The sequence below is a fragment of the Pristiophorus japonicus genome, chromosome 23 (genome assembly GCF_044704955.1).
Source record: "Pristiophorus japonicus isolate sPriJap1 chromosome 23, sPriJap1.hap1, whole genome shotgun sequence".
Lineage (NCBI taxonomy): Eukaryota > Metazoa > Chordata > Chondrichthyes > Pristiophoridae > Pristiophorus > Pristiophorus japonicus.
This window is the reverse complement of record NC_091999.1, coordinates 1488483-1503157: the sequence shown is the minus strand read 5'-3', so window position 1 is coordinate 1503157 and position 14675 is coordinate 1488483. Positions and strand designations below refer to the sequence as shown.

The window sequence follows — 14675 nt, the reverse complement described above, 5'->3', positions numbered from 1 at the left end:
AGGGAGTGCCGTGCTGAGGGAGTGCCGTACTGAGGGAGCGCCGCACTGAGGGAGTGCCCTACTGAGGGAGTGCCGCACTGAGGGAGTGCCCTTCTGAGGGAGTGCCGTGCTGAGGGAGTGCCGTGCTGAGGGAGTGCCCTACTGAAGGGAGTGCCGCACTGTCGGAGGTGCCGCACTGAGGGAGTGCCCTACTGAGGGAGTGCCGCACTGAGGGAGTGCCCTTCTGAGGGAGTGCCGTGCTGAGGGAGTGCCGTGCTGAGGGAGTGCCGTACTGAGGGAGTGCCGCACTGTCGGAGGTGCCGTACTGAGGGAGTGCCGTACTGAGGGAGTGCCGTACTGAGGGAGTGCCGCACTGTCGGAGGTGCCGTACTGAGGGAGTGCCGTACTGAGGGAGTGCCGCACTGAGGGAGTGCCGTACTGAGGGAGTGCCGTACTGAGGGAGTGCCGTACTGTCGGAGGTGCCGTACTGAGGGAGTGCCGTACTGAGGGAGTGCCGTACTGTCGGAGGTGCCGTACTGAGGGAGTGCCGTACTGAGGGAGTGCCGTGCTGAGGGAGTGCCGTGCTGAGGGAGTGCCGCACTGTCGGAGGTGCCGTACTGAGGGTGTGCCGTACTGAGGGAGTGCCGCACTGTCGGAGGTGCCGTACTGAGGGTGTGCCGTACTGAGGGAGTGCCGTACTGAGGGAGTGCCGTACTGAGGGAGTGCCGCACTGTCGGAGTGCCGTACTGTCGGAGTGCCGTACTGAGGGAGTGCCGTACTGAGGGAGTGCCGTGCTGAGGGAGTGCCGTACTGAGGGAGTGACGTACTGAGGGAGTGCCGTACTGTCGGAGTGCCGTGCTGAGGGAGTGCCGTACTGAGGGAGTGCCGTACTGAGGGAGTGCCGTGCTGAGGGAGTGCCGTACTGAGGGAGTGACGTACTGAGGGAGTGCCGTACTGTCGGAGTGCCGTACTGAGGGAGTGCCGTACTGAGGGAGTGCCGTGCTGAGGGAGTGCCGCACTGTCGGAGGTGCTGTACTGAGGGAGTGCCGTGCTGAGGGAGTGCCGTACTGAGGGAGTGCCGCACTGTCGGAGGTGCTGTACTGAGGGAGTGCCGTGCTGAGGGAGTGCCGTACTGTCGGAGGTGCTGTACTGAGGGAGTGCCGTGCTGAGGGAGTGCCGTACTGAGGGAGTGCCGCACTGTCGGAGTGCCGTACTGAGGGAGTGCCGTACTGAGGGAGTGCCATACTGTCGGAGGTGCCGTACTGAGGGAGTGCCGCACTGAGGGAATGCCGTGCTGAGGAAGTGCCGTACTGAGGGAGTGCCGTACTGAGGGAGTGCCGCACTGTCGGAGTGCCGTACTGAGCGAGTGCCGCACTGTCGGAGGGGCCGTACTGAGGGAGTGCCGTGCTGAGGGAGTGCCGTACTGTCGGAGTGCCGTACTGAGGGAGTGCCGTACTGAGGGAGTGCCGTACTGTCGGAGTGCCGTACTGAGGGAGTGCCGTACTGAGGGAGTGCCGTACTGAGGGAGTGCCATACTGTCGGAGGTGCCGTACTGAGGGAGTGCCGCACTGTCGGAGTGCCGTACTGAGGGAGTGCCGTACTGAGGGAGTGCCATACTGTCGGTGGTGCCGTACTGAGGGAGTGCCGCACTGTCGGAGGTGCCATGCTGAGGGAGAGCCGTGCTGAGGGAGTGCCGTACTGAGGGAGTGCCGTACTGTCGGAGGTGCCGTACTGAGGGAGTGCCGCACTGTCGGAGGTGCCGTACTGAGGGAGTGCCGTGCTGAGGGAGTGCCGTACTGAGGGAGTGCCGTGCTGAGGGTGTGCCGCACTGTCGGAGGTGCCGTACTGAGGGAGTGCCGTACTGAGGGAGTGCCGTGCTGAGGGAGTGCCGTACTGAGGGAGTGCCGTGCTGAGGGAGTGCCGTGCTGAGGGAGTGCCGTACTGAAGGAGTGCCGCACTGTCGGAGGTGCCGTACTGAGGGAGTGCCGCACTGTCGGAGGTGCCGTACTGAGGGAGTGCCGTGCTGAGGGAGTGCCGTACTGAGGGAGTGCTGTACTGAGGGAGTGCCGTGCTGAGGGAGTGCCGCACTGTCGGAGGTGCCGTACTGAGGGAGTGCCGCACTGTCGGAGGTGCCGTGCTGAGGGAGTGCCGTACTGAGGGAGTGCCGTGCTGAGGGAGTGCCATACTGTCGGAGGTGCCATGCTGAGGGAGTGCCGTACTGAGGGCGTGCCCTATTGAGGGAGTGCCGCACTGTCGGAGGTGCTGCACTGAGGGAGTGCCGTACTGAGGGAGTGCCGCACTGTCGGATGTGCCGTACTGAGGGAGTGCCGTACTGAGGGAGTGCCGTGCTGAGGGAGTGCCGTACTGAGGGAGTGCCGTGCTGAGGGAGTGCCGCACTGTCGGAGGTGCCGTACTGAGGGAGTGCCGTACTGAGGGAGTGCCGTACTGAGGGAGTGCCGTGCTGAGGGAGTGCCGTGCTGAGGGAGTGCCGCACTGTCGGAGGTGCCGTACTGAGGGAGTGCCGTACTGAGGGAGTGCCGTACTGAGGGAGTGCCGTACTGAAGGAGTGCCGTGCTGAGGGAGTGCCGTGCTGAGGGAGTGCCGTACTGTCGGAGGTGCCGTACTGAGGGAGTGCCGCACTGTGGGAGGTGCCGTACTGAGGGAGTGCCGCACTGTCGGAGGTGCCGTGCTGAGGGAGTGCCGTGCTGAGGGAGTGCCGTACTGAGGGAGTGCCTTACTGAGGGAGTGCCGTACTGAGGGAGTGCCGTACTGAAGGAGTGCCGTGCTGAGGGAGTGCCATACTGTCGGAGGTGCCGTACTGAGGGAGTGCCGTGCTGAGGGAGTGCCGTGCTGAGGGAGTGCCGCACTGTCGGAGTGCCGTACTGTCGGAGTGCCGTACTGAGGGAGTGCCGTACTGAGGGAGTGCCATACTGTCGGAGGTGCCGTACTGAGGGAGAGCCGTACTGTCGGAGGTGCCGTACTGAGGGAGTGCCGTACTGAGGGAGTGCCGTACTGAGGGAGTGCCGTACTGAGGGAGTGCCGTGCTGAGGGAGTGCCGTACTGAGGGAGTGCCGCACTGAGCGAGTGCCGCACTGTCGGAGGTGCCGTACTGAGGGAGTGCCGTACTGAGGAAGTGCCGTACTGAGGGAGTGCCGTACTGAGGGAGTGCCGCACTGAGGGAGTGCCGTGCTGAGGGAGTGCCGTACTGAGGGAGTGCCGCACTGAGGGAGTGCCGTGCTGAGGGAGTGCCGTGCTGAGGGAGTGCCGTACTGAGGGAGTGCCGCACTGAGGGAGTGCCGTGCTGAGGGAGTGCCGTACTGAGGGAGTGCCGCACTGTCGGAGGTGCCGCACTGAGCGAGTGCCGCACTGTCGGAGGTGCCGTACTGAGGGAGTGCCGTACTGAGGGAGTGCCGTACTGAGGGAGTGCCGCACTGAGGGAGTGCCGTGCCGTACTGAGGGAGTGCCGTACTGAGGGAGTGCTGTACTGAGGGAGTGCCGCACTGTCGGAGGTGCCGTACTGAGGGAGTGCCGCACTGAGGGAGTGCCGTACTGAGGGAGTGCCGTACTGTCGGAGGTGCCGCACTGTCGGAGTGCCGCACTGAGGGAGTGCCGTACTGAGGGAGTGCCGTGCTGAGGGAGTGCCGTACTGAGGGAGTGCCGTACTGTCGGAGGTGCCGTACTGAGGGAGTGCCGTACTGAGGGAGTGCCGTACTGTCGGAGGTGCCGTACTGAGGGAGTGCCGTACTGTCGGAGGTGCCGTACTGAGGGAGTGCCGCACTGTCGGAGGTGCCGTACTGAGGGAGTGCCGTACTGAGGGAGTGCCGTACTGAGGGAGTGCCGTACTGTCGGAGGTGCCGTACTGAGGGAGTGCCGCACTGTCGGAGGTGCCGTACTGAGGGAGTGCCGTACTGAGGGAGTGCCGTACTGAGGGAGTGCCGTACTGAGGGAGTGCCGTGCTGAGGGAGTGCTGTACTGAGGGAGTGCCGTACTGAGGGAGTGCCGTACTGAGGGAGTGCCGTACTGTCGGAGGTGCCGTACTGAGGGAGTGCCGTACTGTCGGAGTGCCGTACTGAGGGAGTGCCGTACTGTCGGAGGTGCCGCACTGAGGGAGTGCCGTACTGAGGGAGTGCCGTACTGAGGGAGTGCCGTGCTGAGGGAGTGCCGTACTGTCGGAGGTGCCGTACTGAGGGAGTGCCGTACTGAGGGAGTGCCGTACTGTCGGAGGTGCCGTACTGAGGGAGTGCCGTACTGTCGGAGGTGCCGTACTGAGGGAGTGCCGTACTGTCGGAGGTGCCGTACTGAGGGAGTGCCGTACTGTCGGAGGTGCCGTACTGAGGGAGTGCCGTACTGTCGGAGTGCCGTACTGAGGGAGTGCCGTACTGAGGGAGTGCCGTACTGTCGGAGGTGCCGCACTGAGGGAGTGCCGTACTGAGGGAGTGCCGTACTGTCGGAGGTGCCGTACTGAGTGAGTGCCGCACTGTCGGAGGTGCCGTACTGAGGGAGTGCCGTACTGAGGGAGTGCCGTACTGAGGGAGTGCCGTGCTGAGGGAGTGCCGTACTGAGGGAGTGCCGTACTGAGCGAGTGCCGCATTGTCGGAGGTGCCGTGCTGAGGGAGTGCCGTACTGAGGGAGTGCCGTGCTGAGGGAGTGCCGTACTGAGGGAGTGCCGTGCTGAGGGAGTGCCGTACTGAGGGAGTGCCGTGCTGAGGGAGTGCCGTGCTGAGGGAGTGCCGTACTGTCGGAGGTGCCGTACTGAGGGAGTGCCGTACTGAGGGAGTGCCGTACTGAGGGAGTGCCGTGCTGTCGGAGGTGCCGTACTGAGGGAGTGCCGTACTGAGGGAGTGCCGCACTGTCGGAGGTGCCGTACTGAGGGAGTGCCGTACTGTCGGAGGTGCCGTACTGAGGGAGTGCCGTACTGAGGGAGTGCCGTACTGTCGGAGGTGCCGTACTGAGGGAGTGCCGTACTGAGGGAGTGCCGTACTGTCGGAGGTGCCGTACTGAGGGAGTGCCGCACTGTCGGAGGTGCCGTACTGAGGGAGTGCCGTACTGAGGGAGTGCCGTACTGTCGGAGGTGCCGTACTGAGGGAGTGCCGTGCTGAGGGAGTGCCGTGCTGAGGGAGTGCCGCGCTGAGGGAGTGCCGTGCTGAGGGAGTGCCATACTGAGGTAGTGCCGTGCTGAGGGAGTGCCGTGCTGAGGGAGTGCCGTACTGAGGGAGTGCCGTACTGAGGGAGTGCCGTGCTGAGGGAGTGCCGTACTGAGGGAGTGCCGTGCTGAGGGAGTGCCGTGCTGAGGGAGTGCCGCGCTGAGGGAGTGCCGTGCTGAGGGAGTGCCGTACTGAGGGAGTGCCGTGCTGAGGGAGTGCCGTACTGTCGGAGGTGCCGTGCTGAGGGAGTGCCCTATTGAGGGAGTGCCGCACTGAGGGAGTGCCGCACTGTCGGAGGTGCCGTACTGAGGGAGTGCCGTACTGAGGGAGTGCCGCAATGTCGGAGGTGCCGTACTGAGGGAGTGCCGCACTGTCGGAGGTGCCGTACTGAGGGAGTGCCGTGCTGAGGGAGTGCCGTACTGTCGGAGGTGCCATGCTGAGGGAGTGCCGTACTGAGGGCGTGCCCTATTGAGGGAGTGCCGCACTGTCGGAGGTGCCGTGCTGAGGGAGTGCCGTACTGAGGGAGTGCCGTACTGTCGGAGGTGCTGCACTGAGGGAGTGCCGCACTGTCGGAGGTGCCGTACTGAGGGAGTGCCGTACTGAGGGAGTGCCGTGCTGAGGGAGTGCCGTACTGAGGGAGTGCCGTGCTGTCGGAGGTGCCGTACTGAGGGAGTGCCGTACTGAGGGAGTGCCGTGCTGAGGGAGTGCCGTACTGAGGGAGTGCCGCACTGTCGGAGGTGCCGTACTGAGGGAGTGCCGTACTGAGGGAGTGCCGTGCTGAGGGAGTGCCGTACTGAGGGAGTGCCGTGCTGAGGGAGTTCCGCACTGTCGGAGGTGCCGTACTGAGGGAGTGCCGTACTGAGGGAGTGCCGTACTGAGGGAGTGCCGTGCTGAGGGAGTGCCGTGCTGAGGGAGTGCCGCACTGTCGGAGGTGCCGTATTGAGGGAGTGCCGTACTGAGGGAGTGCCGTACTGAGGGAGTGCCGTACTGAAGGAGTGCCGTGCTGAGGGAGTGCCGTGCTGAGGGAGTGCCGCACTGTCGGAGGTGCCGTACTGAGGGAGTGCCGTACTGTCGGAGGTGCCGTACTGAGGGAGTGCCGTACTGTCGGAGGTGCCGTACTGAGGGAGTGCCGCACTGTGGGAGGTGCCGTACTGAGGGAGTGCCGCACTGTCGGAGGTGCCGTGCTGAGGGAGTGCCGTGCTGAGGGAGTGCCGTACTGAGGGAGTGCCGTACTGAGGGAGTGCCGTACTGAGGGAGTGCCGTACTGAAGGAGTGCCGTGCTGAGGGAGTGCCGTGCTGAGGGTATAGGGAGTGCCGCACTGTCGGAGTGCCGTACTGAGGGAGTGCCGTACTGAGGGAGTGCCATACTGTCGGAGGTGCCGTACTGAGGGAGTGCCGTACTGTCGGAGGTGCCGTACTGAGGGAGTGCCGTGCTGAGGGAGTGCCGCACTGAGCGAGTGCCGCACTGTCGGAGGTGCCGTACTGAGGGAGTGCCGTACTGAGGGAGTGCCGTACTGAGGGAGTGCCGCACTGAGGGAGTGCCGTGCTGAGGGAGTGCCGTACTGAGGGAGTGCCGTACTGTCGGAGGTGCCGTGCTGAGGGAGTGCCGTACTGAGGGAGTGCCGTACTGAGGGAGTGCCGTGCTGAGGGAGTGCCGTGCTGAGGGAGTGCCGTACTGAGGGAGTGCCGTACTGTCGGAGGTGCCGTACTGAGGGAGTGCCGTACTGAGGGAGTGCCGTACTGAGGGAGTGCCGTGCTGAGGGAGTGCCGTGCTGAGGGAGTGCCGTACTGAGGGAGTGCCGCACTGTCGGAGGTGCCGTACTGAGGGAGTGCCGTACTGAGGGAGTGCCGCACTGAGGGAGTGCCGTACTGAGGGAGTGCCGTACTGAGGGAGTGCTGTACTGAGGGAGTGCCGCACTGTCGGAGGTGCCGTGCTGAGGGAGTGCCGCACTGAGCGAGTGCCGCACTGTCGGAGTGCCGCACTGAGGGAGTGCCGTACTGAGGGAGTGCCGTGCTGAGGGAGTGCCGTACTGAGGGAGTGCCGTACTGTCGGAGGTGCCGTACTGAGGGAGTGCCGTACTGAGGGAGTGCCGTACTGTCGGAGGTGCCGTACTGAGGGAGTGCCGTACTGAGGGAGTGCCGTACTGAGGGAGTGCCGTACTGTCGGAGGTGCCGTACTGAGGGAGTGCCGCACTGTCGGAGGTGCCGTACTGAGGGAGTGCCGTACTGAGGGAGTGCTGTACTGTCGGAGGTGCCGTACTGAGGGAGTGCCGTACTGAGGGAGTGCCGTACTGATGGAGTGCCGCACTGTCGGAGGTGCCGTACTGAGGGAGTGCCGTACTGTCGGAGGTGCCGTACTGAGGGAGTGCCGTACTGAGGGAGTGCCGTACTGAGGGAGTGCTGTACTGTCGGAGGTGCCGTACTGAGGGAGTGCCGTACTGAGGGAGTGCCGTACTGTCGGAGGTGCCGTACTGAGGGAGTGCCGTACTGAGGGAGTGCCGTACTGAGGGAGTGCCGTACTGAGGGAGTGCCGTACTGTCGGAGGTGCCGTACTGAGGGAGTGCCGTACTGTCGGAGGTGCCGTACTGAGGGAGTGCCGTACTGTCGGAGTGCCGTACTGAGGGAGTGCCGTACTGAGGGAGTGCCGTACTGTCGGAGGTGCCGTACTGAGGGAGTGCCGTACTGAGGGAGTGCCGTACTGTCGGAGGTGCCGTACTGAGGGAGTGCCGTACTGAGGGAGTGCCGCACTGTCGGAGGTGCCGCACTGAGGGAGTGCCGTACTGAGGGAGTGCCGTACTGTCGGAGGTGCCGTACTGAGGGAGTGCTGCACTGTCGGAGGTGCCGTACTGAGGGAGTGCCGCACTGTCGGAGGTGCCGCACTGAGGGAGTGCCGTACTGAGGGAGTGCCGTGCTGAGGGAGTGCCGTGCTGAGGGAGTGCCGTACTGAGGGAGTGCCGTACTGAGGGAGTGCCGTGCTGAGGGAGTGCCGTGCTGAGGGAGTGCCGTACTGAGGGAGTGCCGTACTGTCGGAGGTGCCGTACTGAGCGAGTGCCGCATTGTCGGAGGTGCCGTGCTGAGGGAGTGCCGTACTGAGGGAGTGCCGTGCTGAGGGAGTGCCGTACTGTCGGAGGTGCCGTACTGAGGGAGTGCCGTACTGAGGGAGTGCCGTACTGAGGGAGTGCCGTACTGTCGGAGGTGCCGTACTGAGGGAGTGCCGCACTGTCGGAGGTGCCGTACTGAGGGAGTGCCGTACTGAGGGAGTGCCGTACTGTCGGAGGTGCCGCACTGAGGGAGTGCCGTACTGAGGGAGTGCCGTACTGTCGGAGGTGCCGTACTGAGAGAGTGCCGTGCTGAGGGAGTGCCGTGCTGAGGGAGTGCCGCGCTGAGGGAGTGCCATGCTGAGGTAGTGCCGTGCTGAGGGAGTGCCGTGCTGAGGGAGTGCCGTACTGAGGGAGTGCCGTACTGAGGGAGTGCCGTACTGTCGGAGGTGCCGTGCTGAGGGAGTGCCCTATTGAGGGAGTGCCGCACTGAGGGAGTGCCGCACTGTCGGAGTGCCGTACTGAGGGAGTGCCGTACTGAGGGAGTGCCGCACTGAGGGAGTGCCGTACTGAGGGAGTGCCGTACTGTCGGAGGTGCCGCACTGAGGGAGTGCCGTACTGTCGGAGGTGCCGTACTGAGGGAGTGCCGTGCTGAGGGAGTGCCGTACTGAGGGAGTGCCGCACTGTCGGAGTGCCGTGCTGAGGGAGTGCCGTGCTGAGGGAGTGCCGTACTGAGGGACTGCCGCACTGTCGGAGTGCCGCGCTGAGGGAGTGCCGTGCTGAGGGAGTGCCGTACTGAGGGAGTGCCGCACTGTCGGAGTGCCGTACTGAGGGAGTGCCGTACTGAGGGAGTGCCGTGCTGTCGGAGGTGCCGTACTGAGGGAGTGCCGCACTGTCGGAGGTGCCGTACTGAGGGAGTGCCGTACTGAGGGAGTGCCGTAGTGTCGGAGGGGCAGTACTGAGGGAGTGCCGTACTGAGGGAGTGCCGTACTGAGGGAGTGCCGTACTGTCGGAGGTGCCGCACTGAGGGAGTGCCGTACTGAGGGAGTGCCGCACTGTCGGAGGTGCCATACTGAGGGAGTGCCGTACTGAGGGAGTGCCGTACTGAGGGTGTGCCGTGCTGAGGGAGTGCCGTACTGAGGGAGTGCCGTACTGAAGGAGTGCCGTACTGAGGGAGTGCCGTACTGTCGGAGGTGCCGCACTGAGGGAGTGCCGTACTGAGGGAGTGCCGTACTGTCGGAGGTGCCGCACTGAGGGAGTGCCGTACTGAGGGAGTGCCGCACTGTCGGAGTGCCGTGCTGAGGGAGTGCCGCACTGAGGGAGTGCCGCACTGAGGGAGTGCCGCACTGAGGGAGTGCCGCACTGTCGGAGTGCCGTACTGTCGGAGGTGCCGTCTTTCAGATGAGGCGATATAGAAATCCAAGTCTTTCTTTCACGACCGCCGGATGTCTCGAGGCGCTTTGCAGCCAATGAAGTACTTTTGGAGCGCAGTCACTGTTGTACTGTGGGGAACAATTACAACAACAACCCACACTTTATAAAAGACACACTAAGAGCACGGGAGAATCATTGGTTACCTTAATGGGCCGCGGCATGTCTGGCTTCTGCCAACGCAGCACGATCTGGCCGGCGATGGTGACTCCGTAGAACAGGTAGTTGATGAATCCCACGTAGTTAATGAGCGTGTAGATGTCGCTGGTCACCAGCATCAACAGGGTGGAGGCACACTGGAGGGGAGAGGGAGAGGGAGAGGGAGGGGCGGGGGGGGAACAAACGGTGGAGAACGATTGAGTAACTGAGGCCCGACCGTCAGCAGATGATGAATGAGGCAAGAAAGACACTGCACAGTGAGACGGAGAGAGCAAGCCCGAGAGGAAGCAGCGAAGCAAATCAATTTATCTCCCCCCCCCCCCTCCGTTACAATCGGGTTAAAGCCTAACCTACCCAGGACAGGCCGAAATAGGTCAGGATTATCAGCTCGGTCAAACAGTATGCCAGTCGGGAGGCTTCGTCAAGAAGGGGACGCTGCAAATGGCTGCCAATGTGGGACGGGGACACACTGCAAATGGCTGCCAATGTGGGACGGGGACACACTGCAAATGGCTGCCAATGTGGGACGGGGACACACTGCAAATGGCTGCCAGTGTGGGATGGGGGGACACGCTGCAAATGGCTGCCAGTGTGGGATGGGGGGACACGCTGCAAATGGCTGCCAGTGTGGGACGGGGACACACTGCAAATGGCTGCCAATGTGGGACGGGGACACACTGCAAATGGCTGCCAGTGTGGGACGGCAAGACACTGCAAATGGTTGCCAGTGTGAGACGGGGAGACACACTGCAAATGGCTGCCAGTGTGAGACGGGGAGACACACTGCAAATGGCTGCCAGTGTGGGACGGGGGAGACACACTGCAAATGGCGGCCAGCGTGGGACGGGGGAGACACACTGCAAATGGCGGCCAGTGTGGGACGGGGGAGACACACTGCAAATGGCGGCCAGTGTGGGACGGAGGGACACACTGCAAATGGCGGCCAGCGTGGGACGGGGGAGACACACTGCAAATGGCGGCCAGCGTGGGACGGGGGAGACACACTGCAAATGGCGGCCAGTGTGGGATGGGGGGACACGCTGCAAATGGCTGCCAGCGTGGGACGGGGGAGACACACTGCAAATGGCGGCCAGCGTGGGACGGGGGAGACACACTGCAAATGGCGGCCAGTGTGGGACGGAGGGACACACTGCAAATGGTGGCCAGCGTGGGACGGGGGAGACACACTGCAAATGGTGGCCAGTGTGGGACGGCAAGACACTGCAAATGGCTGCCAGTGTGGGACGGCAAGACACTGCAAATGGCTGCCAGTGTGGGACGGGGGAGACACACTGCAAATGGCGGCCAGTGTGGGACGGCAAGACACTGCAAATGGCTGCCAGTGTGGGACGGGGAGACACACTGCAAATGGCGGCCAGTGTGGGACGGCAAGACACTGCAAATGGCTGCCAGTGTGGGACGGCAGGACACTGCAAATGGCGGCCAGTGTGGGACGGAGGGACACACTGCAAATGGTGGCCAGTGTGGGACGGGGGAGACACACTGCAAATGGCGGCCAGTGTGGGACGGCAAGACACTGCAAATGGCTGCCAGTGTGGGACGGCAGGACACTGCAAATGGCGGCCAGTGTGGGACGGGGGAGACACACTGCAAATGGCGGCCAGTGTGGGACGGCAAGACACTGCAAATGGCGGCCAGTGTGGGACGGCAGGACACTGCAAATGGCGGCCAGTGTGGGACGGCAAGACACTGCAAATGGCAGCCAGTGTGGGACGGCAGGACACTGCAAATGGCGGCCAGTGTGGGACGGCAAGACACTGCAAATGGCGGCCAGTGTGGGACGGCAAGACACTGCAAATGGCGGCCAGTGTGGGACGGCAGGACACTGCAAATGGCGGCCAGTGTGGGACGGCAGGACACTGCAAATGGTTGCCGGTGTGCGATGGAGGGAGAAAAGGCAAATGGCTGTCAGTGTCGGGGAGCTGGGTGATGGGGGGTGATTACAATCAGTGACCCTGGGGGTGGGCCCTGCCTCTCCCTGGTTATACACCAGTACGTTAGCACAGGACATTCCCCCCTGACCGTGTGTCTGGGACAATCCTTTGCCCTGGGCCTGGGCTGTCAGTGCAGCAGGAGCTGTGTAAGCTGCCGATGCGGAAGCAGACAGATTAGTGATCGCAGACCTGGCATACAATAATCAGAAGGCAAAGCGAAGGTCGCCAGCCGTTACAATACGTTACCGGCCCCCACACAGGTGACAGCGGATGGTGCAGAATGGGCAAGGCCACAACATTCAGAGGTTTGCTATAAATGCAGCAACCGCAAATTTTCCGAGTTTAATTCTTTTTAAAACAGTGCCCGGTCACTTTTTAAAACCACAAATGCTTTTCGCAGTACAGCCCTCCGAGCGAGAGAGAGGGAGAGAGAGAGAGAGAGAGAGACCTGCATTGTGGCACAGTCTGGGTTTTATTGGAGATTATTTAAGAATCCTGCAATTTCCTATCTTGCAATCTCTGCAGTCACAATTAATCCCACATCGTCACCGGGGGAGGGGCTTACACCGGCACCGCCCAACGGGGGAGGGGCTTACACCGGCACCGCCCAACGGGGGAGGGGCTTACACCGGCACCGCCCAACGGGGGAGGGGCTTACACTGGCAACGCCCAACGGGGGAGGGGCTTACACCGGCACCGCCCAACAGGGGAGGGGCTTACACCGGCACCGTCCAACGGGGGAGGGGCTTACACCGGCACCGCCCAACAGGGGAGGGGCTTACACCGGCACCGCCCAACGGGGGAGGGGCTTACACCGGCACCGACCAACAGGGGAGGGGCTTACACCGGCACCGTCCAACGGGGGAGGGGCTTACACCGGCACTGCCCAACAGGGGAGGGGCTTACACCGGCACCGCCCAACAGGGGAGGGGCTTACACCGGCACCGACCAACAGGGGAGGGGCTTACACCGGCACCGCCCAACGGGGGAGGGGTGTACACCGGTACCGCCCAACGGGGAGGGGCTTACACCGGCACCGCCCAACGGGGGAGGGGCGTACACCAGCACCGCCCAACGGGGGAGGGGCTTACACCAGCACCGCCCAACGGGGGGAGGGGCTTACACCGGCACCGCCCAACGGGGGAGGGACGTACACCGGCATCGCCCAACGGGGGAGGGGCTTACTCCGGCACTGCCCAACGGGGGATGGGCTTACACCAGCACCGCCCAACAGGGGAGGGGCTTACACCGGCACCGCCCAATGGGGGTGGGGCCTTATGCTGGCAGTGCCCAATGGGGGGAGGGGCTTACACCAGCACTGCCCAACAGGGGAGGGGCTTACACCGGCACTGCCCAACGGGGGAGGGGCCTTATGCTGGCAGTGCCCAATGGGGGCCTTCCACTGGTTGCTACTGAAAGTATTAATGGAGCATCCCCATTGAAACTTAATAGGATCTTCTATTGTATGTACTAAAGGGAGCTTCTATTGGCAGTGTTAATGTGGGTCTCCGGTGTGTTATTATTGTGAGAGGATTTCCATAATGGTATCAAAGGCTGAGGTGCAGCATCTTGATAATGTGTGAGCCTGAGTTTGCTCACAGGTCTGTAGAGCTGTGGAGGTGGGAGGGGCTTAGCCAGTCAGGTGATGTTGACAACACTCAATAAAACCCCAGCCAGTTGGGTTCGGGGGATCCATGACGGGGCAGCTGGTTGTGAGCCCGGTGGATGAACTGGTAATGTGTCGTGTGATCGTTAAACCTTTTGCTAATAAACCAACTGGTTCTCAATAGCAACGTGTTGCTGTCAAATTCTTCAGCAAAGAACCCACGAAGCAAATACATCACAACAATGAAGGGCTCTAAAACAATAGGGGATAGACGTCTCTTCTCTCTCTGATTGGGGAGGGGAGGGGGGGGGGGGGGCTGGATGGGGTCAGTGAGTCAGACACTGACCTTTCACCCTCTGAGACCTACGGTCAAATCTAGCCTCAGTACAGAAGTGATTGAAGGTCTCCTGTCTGGAGGATTGTGCACAGTTTGGGTCTCCTTACCTAAGGAAGGATACACTTGCCATAGAGGGAGTGCAGCGAAGGTTCACCAGACTGATTCCTGGGATGGGGGGATTGTCCTATGAGGAGAGATTGAGCAGACTGGGCCGATATTCTCTGGAGTTTAGAAGAATGAGAGGTGATCTCATTGAAACATACAACGTTCTTACAGGGCTTGACAGGGTAGATGCAGGGAGGGTGTTTCCCCCGGGCTGGGGGAGTCTAGAACCAGGGGTCACACAGTCTCAGGATAAGGGGTCGGCCATTTAGGACTGAGATGAGGAGAAACTTCTTCACTCAGAGGGGGGTGAATCTTTGGAATTCTCTGCCCCAGAGGGCTGTGGAGGCTCAGTCTTTGAGTATATTCAAGGCCGAGATCGGTAGATTTTTGGATATTGAGGGAATCGGGGGATATGGAGATCGGGCGGGAAAGTGGAGTTGAGGTCGAAGGTCAGCCGTGATCTCATTGAATGGCGGAGCAGGCTCGAGGGGCCGAATGGCCGACTCCTGCTCCTGGATCTTACGTTCTCTCTCTCTGATGGCGGACTGGGCGGGGTTAAGGATACAAATCCAGACTGAGGAGTGAATTGGGCTGCGAGCTTCAGGCTGAACATCCTACCTGGAGTACAATGATGAGGCCCACGCCCAACCCAAACCGATGATAGAAATTGGCCATTGGTATGGATTGCACATTGGCCACAGCAAGTGGTGGGTGCCAGTTAGTCATAGGCTGGGTAAAATCACAAGTAAAAATACAAGAGCAACAGAAGTGGAGTTGCCAATCAACGTTTGTAACTATGGTAATTGATTAAGAGCGTGAATGATGCATCAAGAATCCTATCTTACAGTGAAGAGGAGGGCTGGTATAGGAGTGCAGCGTTTAATGTGAATCATGGCCAGCAGACGTGGCAGGTGCCCCTCA

General features: G+C 62.2%; 1 protein-coding gene across 1 annotated transcript in view; it reads right to left on the bottom strand.

The window, feature by feature from the left end:
• LOC139235595 (large neutral amino acids transporter small subunit 2-like) overlaps positions 1-14675 on the bottom strand; it is a 119973-nt gene that overhangs the window by 25771 nt on the left and 79527 nt on the right. Inside the window, exons 8-9 of the mRNA XM_070866629.1 lie at positions 14600-14675; positions 9739-9888 (exon numbers count right to left, since the gene is read on the bottom strand). The exon at positions 14600-14675 is cut by the window's right edge and continues 21 nt beyond it. Of these exons, the coding sequence (XP_070722730.1) occupies positions 9739-9888; positions 14600-14675 (226 nt within the window). The remainder of the gene's footprint in view (positions 1-9738; positions 9889-14599) is intronic.